Below are 17,150 nucleotides of genomic sequence, written 5' to 3' on the forward strand. Positions count from 1 at the left end.
ATATATATATATATATATATATAAAATTAATCCCACTATAGGATTACAGCTGTGTAGTCAATTCAGTCCTTAATAATACTGTGTCACGCTAAGATTTACATAACCGCCTTATAGAAACTATGGTATTTGCATTATCCATTACCGACTCGGGTATCTTCGTGTAATTTCGGGAAAATTACCAAAACAGCCGAACGATTACAATGCTGCTTTTAGTATCTATATTACCATTTAACATAGTGAAATTGATATTGAAGCTGAGCGTCTGCGTTCTATACTGAAACCAGCGCTGTATATGTTCGCCTGTTTCTAAAAGTTTTAAAAATATTACGAAGATAACCTAATTAGCTACGAATAACAGTTTATACCGAAATACCGGAAGAATATTGTGAACCTTCTTTATTTTTTTATCGTCTTTATTGAGTATCACTCAATATCTTGCTATAAAAACTTGCAAAATCATTAAAATGGCTGTTATTAATGAATCTGTTCTAATTTTGATTTTTCTACATTAAGTTTTAAGTTCATTTTGAATTCTTTTACATAAAACTTAAATCTGGATTTTGATGAGAGAAAACTCGTTCTGATAATTCATTGCAATTTGTTTAGGTTTGGTGTATGATGATGATGATGATGATGATGATGATGATGATGATGATGACGAGGAGGAGAAGGAGGAGGCTGATGATGATACATGTTCTCTTAACAATGCCAACAATATTTTAGGTTTTAGTTTATTTAAACACAAACGAAAAAATCCGACTAGGAAGATTATGACAATGATGACAGTTTATACAAATGAATTTTTACAGCTAAAAATATTACTGATATTGAATATTTTTCATTTCCTTTTCTCTTTTCTTCCCTTTTTCAATGTCTTCTCAATTTTAAGAAAATGTTGTGACGACTTCGCGTGTTTCTACATATATGTTCCTACATATATGTTTCTATACATATGTTTCTATCCATATGTTTCTATACATATGTTTCTACGTATATGTTCCTACGTATATGTTTCTATGTATATGTTTCTATACATATGTTTCTATACATATGTTTCTACGTATATGTTTCTACGTATATGTTTCTATACATATGTTTCTACGTATATGTTTCTACGTATATGTTTCTATACATATGTTTCTACGTATATGTTTCTATGTATATGTTTCTACGTATATGTTTCTACGTATATGTTTCTACATATATGTTTCTACGTATATGTTTCTACGTATATATTTCTATACATATGTTTCTATACATATGTTTCTATACATATGTTTCTATGTATATGTTTCTATGTATATGTTTCTACGTATATGTTTCTACGTATATGTTTCTATGTATATGTTTCGACATATATGTTTCTACGTATATGTTTCTACATATATGTTTCTACGTATATGTTTCTACGTATATGTTTCTATACATATGTTTCTATGTATATGTTTCTATGTATATGTTTCTACGTATATGTTTCTATGTATATGTTTCTATGTATATGTTTCTACGTATATGTTTCTACATATATGTTTCTACGTATATGTTTCTACGTATATGTTTCTATGTATATGTTTCTATGTATATGTTTCCACGTATATGTTTCTATACATATGTTTCTATACATATGTTTCTACGTATATGCTCCGACGTATATGTTTCTACGTATATGTTTCTACGTATATATTCCTACATATATGATTCTACGTATATGTTTCTATGTATATGTTTCAACGTATATGTTTCTACGTATATGTTTCTACGTATATATTCCTACATATATGTTTCTACGTATATGTTTCTATGTATATGTTTCTACGTATATGTTTCTACGTATATGTTTCTACATATATGTTTCTAAGTATATGTTTCTACGTATATGTTTCTACATATATGTTTCTACGTATATATTCCTACATATATGTTTCTATGTATATGTTTCTATGTATATGTTTCTACGTATATGTTTCTACGTATATATTCCTACATATATGTTTCTACGTATATGTTTCTATGTATATGTTTCTACGTATATGTTTCTACGTATATATTTCTACGTATATGTTTCTATGTATATGTTTCCATATATATGTTCCTATATATATGCTTCTATACATATGTTTATACGCATATGTGTCTACATATATGTTTCTACGTATATGTTTCTGCGTATATGTTTCTAGGTATATATTTCTACGCATATGTTTCTACGTATATATTCCTACGTATATGTTTCTATGTATATGTTTATACGTATATGTTTCTACGTATATGTTTCTACATATATGTTTATACGTATATGTTTCTACGTATATGTTTCTGCGTATATGTTTCTACATACATATATGTATATATTCCAACGTATATGTTTCTACGTATATTTTCCTACGTATATGATTCTATACATATGTTTCTGTGTATATATTCCTACGTATATGTTTCTACGTATATGTTTCTACGTATATGTTTCTATGTATATATTCTTACGTATATGTTTCTACGTATATGTTTCTGCGTATATGTTTCAACATATATGTTCCAACGTATATGTTTCTACGTATATTTTCCTAAGTATATGATTCTATACATATGTTTCTATGTATATATTCCTACGTATATGTTTCTACGTATATTTTTATATGTATATGTTTCTATGTATATGTTTCTATGTATATGTTTCTACGTATATTTTTCTATGTTTCTACGTATATGTTTCTACGTATATTTTTCTATGTATATGTTTCTCTGTATATGTTTCTACGTATATTTTTCTATGTATATGTTTCTACGTATATGTTTCTACGTATATTTTTCTATGTTTCTACGTATATGTTTCTACGTATATTTTTCTATGTATATGTTTCTCTGTATATGTTTCTACGTATATTTTTCTATGTATATGTTTCTATGTATATGTTTCTACGTATATTTTTCTATGTTTCTACGTATATGTTTCTACGTATATTTTTCTATGCATATGTTTCTATATATATATTTCTACGTATATGTTTCTACGTATATTTTTCTATGTATATATTTCTACGTATATGTTTCTACGTATATTTTTCTATTTATATGTGTCTATGTATGTGTTTCTACGTATATGTTTCTATGTATATATTTCTACGTATGTTTCTACGTATATTTTTCTATGTATATGTTTCTACGTATATTTTTCTATGTATATGTTTCTATGTATATGTTCTTACGTATATGTTTCTACGTATATGTTTCTACGTATATGTTTCTATGTATATATTCCTACGTATATTTTTCTACGTATATGTTTCTACGTATATTTTTCTATGTATATGTTTCTATGTATATGTTCTTACGTATATGTTTCTACGTATATGTTTCTACGTATATGTTTCTATGTATATATTCCTACGTATAATTTTCTACGTATATGTTTCTACGTATATATTCCTACGTATATGTTTCAACGTATATGTTTCTACGTATATGTTTCTACGTATATATTCCTACGTATATGTTTCTACATATATGTTTCTACGTATATGTTTCTACGTATATGTTTCTATACATATGTTTCTATACATATGTTTCTATGTATATGTTTCTATGTATATGTTTCTACGTATATGTTTCTACGTATATGTTTCTATGTATATGTTTCTACGTATATGTTTCTACATATATGTTTCTACGTATATGTTTCTACGTATATGTTTCTATGTATATGTTTCTATGTATATGTTTCTACGTATATGTTTCTATACATATGTTTCTATACATATGTTTCTACGTATATGCTCCGACGTATATGTTTCTACGTATATGTTTCTACGTATATTTTTCTATGTATATGTTTCTACGTATATATTCCTACATATATGTTTCTATGTATATGTTTCTACGTATATGTTTCTACGTATATGTTTCTACGTATATATTCCTACATATATGTTTCTACGTATATGTTTCTATGTATATGTTTCTACGTATATGTTTCTACGTATATGTTTCTACATATATGTTTCTACGTATATGTTTCTACGTATATGTTTCTACATATATGTTTCTACGTATATATTCCTACATATATGTTTCTATGTACATGTTTCTATGTATATGTTTCTACGTATATGTTTCTACGTATATATTCCTACATATATGTTTCTACGTATATGTTTCTATGTATATGTTTCTACGTATATGTTTCTACGTATATATTTCTACGTATATGTTTCTATGTATATGTTTCCATATATATGTTCCTATGTATATGCTTCTATACATGTTTATACGCATATGTGTCTACATATATTTTTCTACGTATATGTTTCTGCGTATATGTTTCTAGGTATATATTTCTACGCATATGTTTCTACGTATATATTCCTACGTATATGTTTCTATGTATATGTTTATACGTATATGTTTCTACGTATATGTTTCTACATATATGTTTATACGTATATGTTTCTACGTATATGTTTCTGCGTATATGTTTCTACATACATATATGTATATGTTCCAACGTATATGTTTCTACGTATATTTTTCTACGTATATTATTCTATACATATGTTTCTATGTATATATTCCTACGTATATGTTTCTACGTATATGTTTCTGCGTATATGTTTCAACATATATGTTCCAACGTATATGTTTCTACGTATATTTTCCTAAGTATATGATTCTATACATATGTTTCTATGTATATATTCCTACGTATATGTTTCTACGTATATTTTTATATGTATATGTTTCTATGTATATGTTTCTATGTATATGTTTCTACGTATATTTTTCTATGTTTCTACGTATATGTTTCTACGTATATTTTTCTATGTATATGTTTCTCTGTATATGTTTCTACGTATATTTTTCTATGTATATGTTTCTATGTATATGTTTCTACGTATATTTTTCTATGTTTCTACGTATATGTTTCTACGTATATTTTTCTATGCATATGTTTCTATATATATGTTTCTACGTATATGTTTCTACGTATATTTTTCTATGTATATATTTCTACGTATATGTTTCTACGTATATTTTTCTATTTATATGTGTCTATGTATGTGTTTCTACACTATATGTTTCTATGTATATATTTCTACGTATGTTTCTACGTATATTTTTCTATGTATATGTTTCTACGTATATTTTTCTATGTATATGTTTCTATGTATATGTTCTTACGTATATGTTTCTACGTATATGTTTCTACGTATATGTTTCTATACATATGTTTCTATGTATATATTCCTACGTATATTTTTCTACGTATATGTTTCTACGTATATTTTTCTATCTATATGTTTCTATGTATATGTTCTTACGTATATGTTTCTACGTATATGTTTCTACGTATATGTTTCTATGTATATATTCCTACGTATATTTTTCTACGTATATGTTTCTACGTATATATTCCGACGTATATGTATCTACGTATATGTTTCTACGTATATGTTTCTACGTATATATTCCTATGTATATGTTTCTACATATATGTTTCTACGTATATGTTTCTATGTATATGTTGCTACATATGTGTTTCTACATATATGTTCCTACGTATATGCTCCTACGTATATGTTTCATCGTATATGTTTCTACGTATATATTTCTACGCATATTTTTCTACGTATATGTTTATACGTATAGTTTTCTGCGTATATGTTCCTACGTATATGTTCCTACGTATATTTTTATATGTATATGTTTCTATGTATATGTTCCTACGTATATTTTTATATGTATATGTTTCTATGTATATGTTTCTACGTATATTTTTCTATGTATATGTTTTATATACACATTACTGTTATATTTGTTTTACTTTACTACTCGTTTTTACTTTTAATCGAACTTTTCTATTGACAATTATTAGAATCAAACAATAAAAACTAAAACTAAATCCTTTTATAACATTAAAAATGTACAACACAGGGAACACCGTGTAATTGTATTAACTTTAAATTGATGTGAGATTAATCCGGGGAAAGGAAGTGAAGCCGTCACACTAACAGGGGTACGCTCGCTGACAGACGCGACAATTTTGAAGATGGGCAAACAATATAAGCTAAGTTAATTTAACAAATCCTAATATTACCAAAATGGCAACTGCTTTTTTTTTTTTTTTCTTAATTTTGACTAATGTATTTTAACTATATGCGCATATATTGTCTTTAACTCTTTGCTTCCATGCGAGTCGTTTCTTCTATTACTTTATTTTTTATTTATTTATTCACTTTGTTTATTTATTTCTCTTTTTGCTTTTACCAACTGTGTATACCTTCTCTTTAAATGTATTTATTTAATGCATTTTAATTACATATGCGTAAAAATGGTCTCTAACACTTAGTTCCACGCGAGCCGTTTTTATGGTCAGAAGAACTCTACTCGATAACGAATAGCCTATGCAAGAATATAGAAGAGCTAGGACCACCTTTCTTTCTACTATAGAAGACAGAAGTTTAACCTAAAAAAAAAAAATAAAGAATAAAAGAAAAAAAGAAAAAAGTAAAATTACCATACACATGTGCGCACTATAAACTATAAATAGATATAAAATCCGGGGAAAGGAAGTGAAGCCGTCACACTAAGAACAGGGTTACGCTCGCTGACAGACGCGACAATTTTGAAGATGGGCAAACAATATAAGCTAAGTTAATTTAACAAATCCTAATATTACCAAAATGGCAACTGCTTTTTTTTTCTTAATTTTGACTAATGTATTTAACTATATGCGCATATATTGTCTTTAACTCTTTGCTTCCATGCGAGTCGTTTCTTCTATTACTTTATTTTTTATTTATTTATTCACTTTGTTTATTTATTTCTCTTTTTGCTTTTACCAACTGTGTATACCTTCTCTTTAAATGTATTTATTTAATGCATTTTAATTACATATGCGTAAAAATGGTCTCTAACACTTAGTTCCACGCGAGCCGTTTTTATGGTCAGAAGAACTCTACTCGATAACGAATAGCCTATGCAAGAATATAGAAGAGCTAGGACCACCTTTCTTTCTACTATAGAAGACAGAAGAACTTTATTAAGTAGTATACTTAATATATGCAATCACCGTACGCTTGCTTGTATTTAAGTGTCCTCCATGATTCCCATACCATACCAAACCACTGCACGTGGCTCATAATTTGACTGGCACTATATTTGTAACTGCAATATACATAATACTGTGATACTAGGGCTAATTTTCTGAATAGATGCAACACTCTGCGCCTGACCTTAATGACTACAATTCCAAATCCCAACGAACTAGCTGTCCCTATAACTGGGAGGGAAAAACCTAATAGCTAGCTACGAAATCTTATACATTTTACCTCCAAGACGATTGCGTTTGTCTTACCTGCATGCATAAAAAAAAAAAAAATTCCTCCCTTCTTCAAACTAAACCTTACCTGTAACTTAAAAATCCTAATGGAAATCCATCTGTAAATAAATAACCCCTCTTCTCTTGAACGCTAACAATCTACTCCTTCCAACCTATCCGCCACTAAACTCCCACATTGCTCCGCATCTGTAGTGGAATCGCTAACTTCCAGCCCCTAATCCCTCACATGCAAACTGTTTTAATAGCCATCACTAAACATCTATACATTTCTACCTCTAAGGCATGCATTACAGCTCATTTCTATCCAGTAAGGGACTTAACAGCCTATGCACACAAAGGCAGGTACTTAACAGCCAAAGTACCCAGAAACAAAGCGATATGCACTACACAACTGTCTCCTCGAGTTTTGCAACGATTAATTACGTTATTGAAACGACACTCCTTGTTATGCAAAACGCCCCATGACTCTTACTAAAAAATACCTACAACTTCAACTCTATTCGCACCTACTGAAAACCTGCCCATATATATATCTATTCACCTAATTACGCATGACTCAAAACTTGCTGTCTTATCCATGCTATATTGCACTTACATCTTAACCCTCCTATCATCTAAAATAGCTCGGGCACAACTCGTAGCTCAATTCTTAATACCTACTCATACTGTAACACTATACTAGACCTAAGCTAACATTAATAAAATAAAAAAAGGGTAAGACTAAAATCACATTATCTCCTCCCTAACAAGCCCTCTTACAAACATAGACGCTTACACTGCATGAACTTCACCCACCCCCTTTATCCATTAACAAGTAAATAGCATGTCCCTAAATCACTTTGAGGAGTGTAACTAATCAGTAGAGATATAATCCCCCACAAACTAACCCAGTAGCACTAACAACGCGGGGTCGCAGAAATACCTGGATTAGAACCTAGGCGCGGAGAAAACCCTCTCAGGGCTGACGGACCCAGTAGGGCTTCCCAGATCATCCGTCTAGGAGAAGGAAAACTCTGAAACTAAACCAAAGGGGAGAGAGGCCTCTTCAGTCTTGGATGACAACCTTCCTAGAGCTGGTGACTCAAACAAATTCACCGGTTTGCAAACCTAAATTGCTTAAGGAGTAGATAGGCTCTGTCTATCGCCCGGCTTCCATACTCCTTCTTTGCCTATTAGTCAAGCGCAGAGACACTATCTCAGTGATTCGACAGAAACACCCAGCGGTAGATCTTGTTTCCTGGCTAGGGCAATGAACGCCGTTCTTCCCCATTCCCAGCATGCCCCACCCCTAAAACTGAACATTTGGGAGTGCTTGAGTATAAGATATGCCTGAGCGATTAGATTGGGTTGACCTTCTTCTAAAGGGTTGAGGGTACCGGATTGACAGTTCCTGGCTGCTGTTCCCGACTGGTAGTACAGGCACCCTAACTCTTTGGTAGCGCTTAGAGCGGCTGCTCCATCAACAGTTGAATAATATCGGGTTGTTTGCAGTGCCATGACGCGCATGGAAAGGGACCCTGCACTCATCCCCGGTGGGCTTTCCTGAGGCCACAATCCTAATTGGAGAAAGATCAGCTGATGGTCTACTTGTGATGCATGTCTGAAGCTCCGCATAACCTCTTGTTTAGCTCCCCCTTACCGAAACTCTTAAAAAAAAATATGACGACAGTACAATCTAAAAATAAGCTTAAACCAGGATTAGGGACAAACAAATTCAACTTGCCTCCTCCCTTGAGGCTCTCATTCACAAATATCCGTGGGCTTAGAACTAACTTAGCTGATGTTGAAGCATTTCTCTTAACAAATACCCCGGATATCTTAGCACTAAGTGAGACTAACCTACACTCCTCCATTCCCTCTAACCACTTTAACATGCCTGGATATCTCCCACTCTGCCGTAAGGACTCTGACAGACATATGCACGGACTTGGAGTTTACATTCGTAATACCCTTCCCTTGACTAGAGAAACAAACCTAGAAACAGATGATCAAGCCTTTATGTGCTTTAGACTAAACGTGCAACACAGTATTAGCTACTATTATTTTCTCTACCGCTCTCCCTCGACTCAGGACTGCTCCATAATAAACAAAGTATCTGACAGCATAGACACGGCACTGTCCCTCGACACTAGCGCACAAATACATGTGTTTGGTGACTTTAATGTCCACCACAAAAACTGGCTTGGATTCTCTACTCACACAGATGCAGCGGGCAGCACAACCCATAGCTTCGCTATATCTCACTCCCTATCACAAATTGTTACGTTTCCAACCCGTTTCCCTGACCAGGAAGAACAACACGCATCACTTCTAGATCTGTTTTTGACCACAGTTCCCGATGACTGCATAACGAAGGCCCACAGCCCACTCGGGAACGCTGATCATGCAGTGATAATGGTTGAAATCGCCCTAAACTCTAGACCCAAAACTGAAGAGCCAGTGCTCAAAACAACGAGATATTATAATAAGGCTGACTGGGAAGCCATCAGGGAACTAATTAGAGATGCTCCATGGAAAAATATTTTCTCTCTCCCTGCTGAACAATGTGCAAACGAGACCACTGACTGGTTCAAAACTGCAATCGAAGCGCATGTTCCCATGCGGAAATTTTATAGTAAGCCCCACTCTCCCCAATGGTTTACGTCGACTTGTGCAACTGCCATTACTCAAAAGCAGCATGCATACCGCAGATTTACCGACATAAGTCCAGTTCAAACAGACTGAAGTATATAGAAGCTAGAAATAACGTTAAGAAAGAAATAGCGACAGCTAAGAGAGAATTTACGAAAACCACTAAAAAGCGCATCGAAGCACAAAAACTAGGAACTCGAGACTTCTGGAAAATCTACAACAGTGTAGTAAATAATGGGCAATCAACAATTCCCCCACTAACCAACAATCACGAGGTTGTCTCCTCAGCAACCGACAAGGCTAACATGCTTGCCAGTCGGTTTGCCTCAAACTCCACACTGGACCCTTCCAACTACCCCCTACCTGACTTTCCTATGCGGACAGACGCCACACTAGACGATCTGAAAACCACCCCTGCTCAGGTGCATGCTATCATAAAAAACCTTGACACCTCAAAAGCATGTGGAGCCGATCTTATCCCAGCTGTGCTATTAAAAAAGTGCTCAGCCGAAGTAGCTCCAGTTCTCTCCAAACTCTACAACAAATGTCTTAATGAAGCTTGCTTTCCGGGCTGTTGGAAAACTGCTTCTGTTGTACCAGTATTCAAGAATTCTGGCGAAAGGACAGACCCATCAAGTTATCGCCCCATTAGCCTCCTCCCACTTTTTGCCAAAATATTTGAGACCATAATTAACCATGCTCTAGTCCATCATCTTACAGATGCTAAACTACTGACTGACAAACAATATGGATTTAGACAAGCCCGTTCCACAGCAGACATCCTCACTGTGATCTCTGAACGTATATACCATTCACTGGACAAAGCGGGGGAAGGCAGAGCGGTAGCTCTAGATATATCTAAGGCTTTTGACAGGGTATGGCATGAGGGTCTCCTCAGTAAAATCAGATCATACGGTATCACTGGTAGAATACTTAACATAATTAAATCCTTCTTAGATAAGAGAAAAATCCAGGTAGTCCTCGACGGTTGCACATCTAAACAATATGATATAAATGCGGGAGTGCCCCAGGGTTCTATCCTTGGACCTCTATTGTTCCTGATATTCATAAATGACCTCCCCGACAACATTGCCTCTGAGATGGGTATATATGCTGATGACACTACACTCTATGGCAGACACGACAGGAAGACGAATGAACACATTTCTAAAGAAATGGCAGAAACACTAGAGGAAGACCTCCAATCTGTAGTGGAATGGGGACAAAAGTGGTTGGTCGCGTTCAATGCTGCCAAGACTAAACTAGTTTCATTCAATAATTACAAGAAACCCTCTCTACCACCCATAGCAATGGCCAACGACTCTTTATCTGAGAGTCCATCTTTCAAACTCCTTGGCCTAACGTTCACAGGAAACATGAGTTGGAACAATTACATTGAAGGCATTGCCAGGGCCGCTGCAAGAAAGGTAGGCTCTCTCTACCGTGCTAGAAAACTACTAACACCCGAAAGTATCCTGTACCTCTATAAGGCCACCATTCGCCCATGTATGGAGTATTGCTGCCACATCTGGGCTGGTGCATCTGCTACTAGTCTCTCGCTCCTTGACAAGGTTCAAAAGAGAGTCGCAAACCTGATAGGCCCTGAACTGGCATCTAAGCTTCAGCCTCTGTCCCATCGACGAAATGTTGCATCCCTCTGCCTTTTCTACAAGTATTTTAGTGGTGAATGCTCTGACGAACTGCAATCACTTGTGCCCCCACGACGCGAGCACCCTCGACAAACCCGACAGGCTACTAGACCCCACCCCCACACTGTAGAGGTCCCTAGATGTAAAAGATCTTTTTACTCCAATAGTTTCTTCCCCAGAACCGCAAGATTCTGGAATTCCATTCCAGGTCCCTGCTTCCCCAACAGTACTGACGTGCAGAAGTTCAAGTGTAACGTGAACCGACACCTTGCTGCCCAAATCCCTACATAGTACCCCAGTAGTTGTTGCCCCTGATAGTAGCCCCCTACACCAAAGTGGCAATTTGCCTTGTTTGGGGTGAAAATGTAAAAAAAAAAAAAAAAAAAAAAAAAAATGTAAACAATTTTTGGAGAAATTAAGCGTTGGCTTAAAGACATGTCGCCATTAAAATCTTGTATACCATTGAGATGAAGCGTGAATTTCTTTTCAAAGTAGAAATAAACAATGTTTTACCTATGGCCTTTATTATAACTGTACACGTTGCTTTATTTCCAGATAAATCCTCCGCAATGAAGGTGGCATCAATGTCTCGAGATATTATCTGTCCATCGACAAAGTTGTTGGAATAAATAGCCCGTAAAAGGCCTGAGTTATCAGAAGCCTGCATTTCCGGCACTCTGGCTGAATGGTACATTTCAACTTCGATGGGCTGCGTCGGACATATGTCAAAAATGGGACTCGTTACATCTGAAATTAAACCACAGAACGAAAGGTTTATTAACGGACATTATAAAAGCGGATTAGTTTTATTTTAAAATTTATTGGAAAATGGAAATGCAAAAAACTAAGTCGATTATAGAAATGAAAGTATATTTTTTTATTTTTTCGAATTCCTTGAGATGAGGCTTCATAATTTGTGTATTTATTTTTTTGCGGACTGTTATCCTCATCTTTCACAACGTTTCAGAGGCGCAGTGGATAGAGGCGTTGAGTCGCTTTGGTTCCAGTTGAGCATTGTCTGAACATAGCGATTTCAATCCTACTCAAACCCGGCCAGAAGATCAGTTGGCCAAAACGTAGCGAGACAACAACTATGGAAAGCAGTAATTACTGAGGATGCAGTTACAAGACTCAATATTCCTATCTCGACAGTTAATCACCTGAAAAGGCCAGAGGATAAGTTGGCCGAAATGTGGTGAAACAACGATACCTATAAATATGAGGGTAACAGTCCGCAAAAGAATGAACGGGAGTATAACAAATCAGAAAATTAAAAAAAAAAACATATTAAATTTTTCATAGAATTTATAAAAGATACCTAAGATACTCTAACCCTTAGCCTAACCCTAACGTGAGATTTAGTGTCACAAGAAATTGATTTCAATTTCAATTCCAATTAACAAAATGGTTTTCTCTTCATCCACATGCAATTTCCCATCTTTTTAGGTACTTATGCAGTCTACGGAACGTGCTGAAGCAATAACACTTATTTAGAAAGCTATTCTTAACATGGGAGGTGGCTTTTTAATTATTGTATGCATCCACCTAGCAGTTTAATAAGCAAAATTTACCGTAAAAATTAAATTTAACTTAAAACTCTTATCTAAAATAATAACATGGTTCGTAAACTGCACAAATATCCCTTTTATACCAGAATTCTAAAAACTGCTAGATGGAATCTCCTTGGACGCCTTTTAGTTCTATCGTTATGGCTGCCTTCAACACTTTCAAAATGTAGAAAACAGCGAAAATAAAAAAGTCACATGAAGTAAAATCAGGGGAATAAGGAAGTTGTTTCATTACTTCAGTATTCAAAATGTTCAGGGGATACTAAGCAGGAGCATTGTTGGAACGACATAGAAATATAAACAAAGAATGCGGTAAAACTCAGTTTTTGTAAAGAATAACGAAAGAAAATAACGATGACCTCGATGATAATGATAAAAATAATAACGAAAATAATCATAATGTAATGATCATAATGATAATGACCATAATGATAATGACCGTAATGTAATGATCATAATGATAATAATCATAATATGATGGTTAAGAATGATAGAATAATACGATGATAATGATGGTAATAATGAGAATTATAATAATGATGATAGTGATGATAATGATGATAATAAATAATCTTGATAATGATGATAGCAATAATAATTATGATAATGATGATAAATAATCTTGATAATGATGATAGTCATAATAATTATGATAATGATGATAAATAATCTTGATAATGATGATAGTCATAATAATTATGATAATGATGATAAATAATCTTGATAATGATGATAGTAATAATAATTATGATAATGATGATAATAAATGATCTTGATAATGATGATAGTAATAATAATTATGATAATGATGATAATAAATGATCTTGATAATGATGATAGTAATAATAATTATGATAATGATGATAATAAATGATCTTGATAATGATGATAGTAATAATAATTATGATAATGATGATAATAATCTTGATAATGATGATAGTAATAATAATTATGATAATGATGATAATAAATAATCTTGATAATGATGATAGTAATAATAATTATGATAATGATGATAATAAATAATTATGATAATGATGATAGCAATAATAATTATGATAATGATGATATATCGCACGATTGTGGTCTTAGTCTTCCGTTACCTTTGCAAACGGGTAATTCTCCGTCCCACATAACATTTTCTCCTTTTTGAATACAGGTCAGCTGCGAAACCGGCATCGGTAAATATCCTGGTTTTGAGCAATTGAAAGCTACACTATCTCCAAGTTTGTAATTCGCTGGAAGTTGGGATCCGTCAGGAGGAGTCCCAGGATCCGGACATTTTAGTTCTGGAGAAAAAAAGAGAGAGAAAATAATAAACGTCTTCATTTTTTATCACAATAATTTGGGGGTAGAGTAAGAAAGGGCATTTAAGGGTTAAAATAGATTAACTACCTGCACTTTCTACTTTACTTTGAACGGCTACTTCAACAAATTTTGGGTTTTTTTAAAAAGTTACTCTCATTTTAGATTGTCAGTTCGCAGAACTTTTTTTTAAACGGAAGAATAGAAAAAAAAAGTACTATGCCAGTTGTCTTTTTTACCTCATCTTAGACTCTTTCTATGTTTTTACGATGACTACAGCAGTGCCCCAAATAAAAATAAACATGTTTAGTGATCTATGTGAATATGCGCCAGATTAGTTTTCGTCTCGTTGGTTGGTTGGTTGGTTTTGTTTTACGGCATATCAACCCTTTTCAAGTTATTTAATGCCGAATCCAAAGATTTTGAAGAAAATTCTTTTGATAGAATATATTTGTTGTTTTCAAGTCGGTTTCTATTTAACCAATAGTTGGGACCCTAACAGGTACTACCACTCCGGGTCAGAGTGGACCTGGGAGCAATGGTAATTAAAGGGTGGCTCCACACTCCCCAAAGCCCACAAGCTGGGGCCTCACCACTTGATATAGTTTAAGGTCATATCGAGGACCTTGTCCTCGACTGGAGAATATTGTATATTGCTAGCTGCCTTTCAGGATTCCTTCGAGACTGCTCGGATATTGTTCACAAATAAAATAAAATTAAATTAAATAAAAAATATTAAAAATAGAATAATAAACATGTAGTACCTTATTTGAGAAAACCAGATGCTCTATGGTATGCGAAGTCCTATTTGCCTTGCAAGCGAGGACTGATACTAAAATGTTATTTCTCACCAAACAAGTAATATTGCTAGTGAGACATAATGGGCTAATGTAATTTAAGGACCATATTTATGATGACACTCAAAATAGGGAGTTGTGCAGCAAGACGTTTATTCACATTACAGTGAAATTTTCGCAGGTTGATGCAGTCGGAGATAAAGGGAACAGGGATGGATTTTCAAATGCAAGCGGTTCGAGGAAAGAAGCTATCCGAATAGACTTTTTCTGCATCTTATAACCTCTGCCGTGAAAAATTAGATTTTGCTGGTAATTATGCTGGTTGGGAGTATTTACCTTACGGGTTACAAGTGCAGTAAGATCTCCGGAGCACATTCTGTGGAAATACTTTCAAACAAGTACAGGAAATGTCACTTTTCAGGTAGACAGCACATGTTAGAAACTCCTTTTTGCACTCTGTCTAATTGGGAGAGATTAGTGGTTGCTGCACCAACTCAGATGTGGCAACGATGCTCCATGCATGGACAAATAGTAGGTTTATAAACTTAAAAGAAAACTGTGAAAATTTTTTTACTATGGTAGAGGGACCCCATCCACTTTGCAGCAAACTTGGCAGTATCCTATACATATTTATTTAAATGCATATGTCCTGTGAATGTTACACTGAAAAGCTTGAACATTTAAACTACAAAAAATGCTATCAACCATTGCAATCGCTAGGTATAAATATTTCTTCCGGCCCTTCATCCAGCATGCTTTGAATCGACCTGTTACGCACACCATTTGAAAAGGGAAAATTTTTCCGAAATTAATAATGGAATACGTCGCATAGACTTACAAGTAAGACATTTTACCATACAACTGAATAAATATATATATAAAATATATATATATATGTATGTACTAACTGATTTGTAAATCGCCACTTGTTCTCGTCTCCTCTTACCAACAGCGACTATAATTCATTCCTCGCATTGTGACAGCCTTCTAAATCTCATTTACACAAATATTTCTTGTAAGTTTTTAAGGCAAAAAACCGTTGCCTACGTGCATTGAATAGAATCAATTATAGCCCTATTCTACTAAATAAAAATATGTTTCGAAAGATTAAGTAAGCCATTGTCTTGGATATGTGTACGTTCGATTTACTCGAATATCGAAAACATTAAAATATACATTTAATTTTTAATGCACCAGATTGTCTGTAATTGCGATCTTAATACCAATAATCATGCCATTCCAAATTACATAATTCTTCCTCGAAATTTACTCAAGTAAATATACAAATTGCTGTAACGATTGTGAATTTATCAGTCAGTTCTCACTAAAGACTGTTCAAGCAATTCAATCGCTAAAAAAAATGTAGATAAACATTGTTCAAATTATTTAAGTAAATATCTGTAGCCAAAAAGAAAGGTGCATGAACACACACACACACAAAAATATATATATACCGTACTTTGGGATATTTGCGCCAAATCCGGGGATAATTGCGCCAACTAAAAAAAAATTTGCTCTTTATATGCGTGGTTGCCAAAAGACACTTTTAGCTAGTTGGCACAATTACCCCAGACCCCAAATTACGGTATATATATATATACATATGTGTGCGTGTGTGTGTGTGTGTGTGTGTGTGTGTGTGAAATAAATAACTAACCTTCACAATAAAGACTGCCAAAACCCCACATTCCTTCATCATTACAACGGACGAACGTGTTATTATCTGGACTGACACCCCTTCGCACAAAACCCGGTTTGCAAACAAAGAGAAAGATTGTGTTTTGTGTCGTAGTCAAATTAGATGGCATGACCACAGATGGATGCAGAGCGGGAATACCACAATCAACAACTGCAACGAAAGAAA

The 17,150-nt window shown here is 33.8% G+C and overlaps 1 protein-coding gene across 1 annotated transcript in view; it reads right to left on the reverse strand.

The window, feature by feature from the left end:
* Positions 1–17,150, reverse strand: part of LOC145296308 (CUB and sushi domain-containing protein 2-like) — a 120,592-nt gene that overhangs the window by 18,482 nt on the left and 84,960 nt on the right. Inside the window, exons 21-23 of the mRNA XM_080142508.1 lie at positions 16,944–17,135; positions 14,288–14,473; positions 12,130–12,363 (exon numbers count right to left, since the gene is read on the reverse strand). Of these exons, the coding sequence (XP_079998634.1) occupies positions 12,130–12,363; positions 14,288–14,473; positions 16,944–17,135 (612 nt within the window). The remainder of the gene's footprint in view (positions 1–12,129; positions 12,364–14,287; positions 14,474–16,943; positions 17,136–17,150) is intronic.

Source organism: Euprymna scolopes, chromosome 16, assembly GCF_053919585.1.
Source record: "Euprymna scolopes isolate OS-2025 chromosome 16, ASM5391958v1, whole genome shotgun sequence".
In the NCBI taxonomy this organism is placed as follows: Eukaryota; Metazoa; Mollusca; class Cephalopoda; order Sepiida; family Sepiolidae; genus Euprymna; species Euprymna scolopes.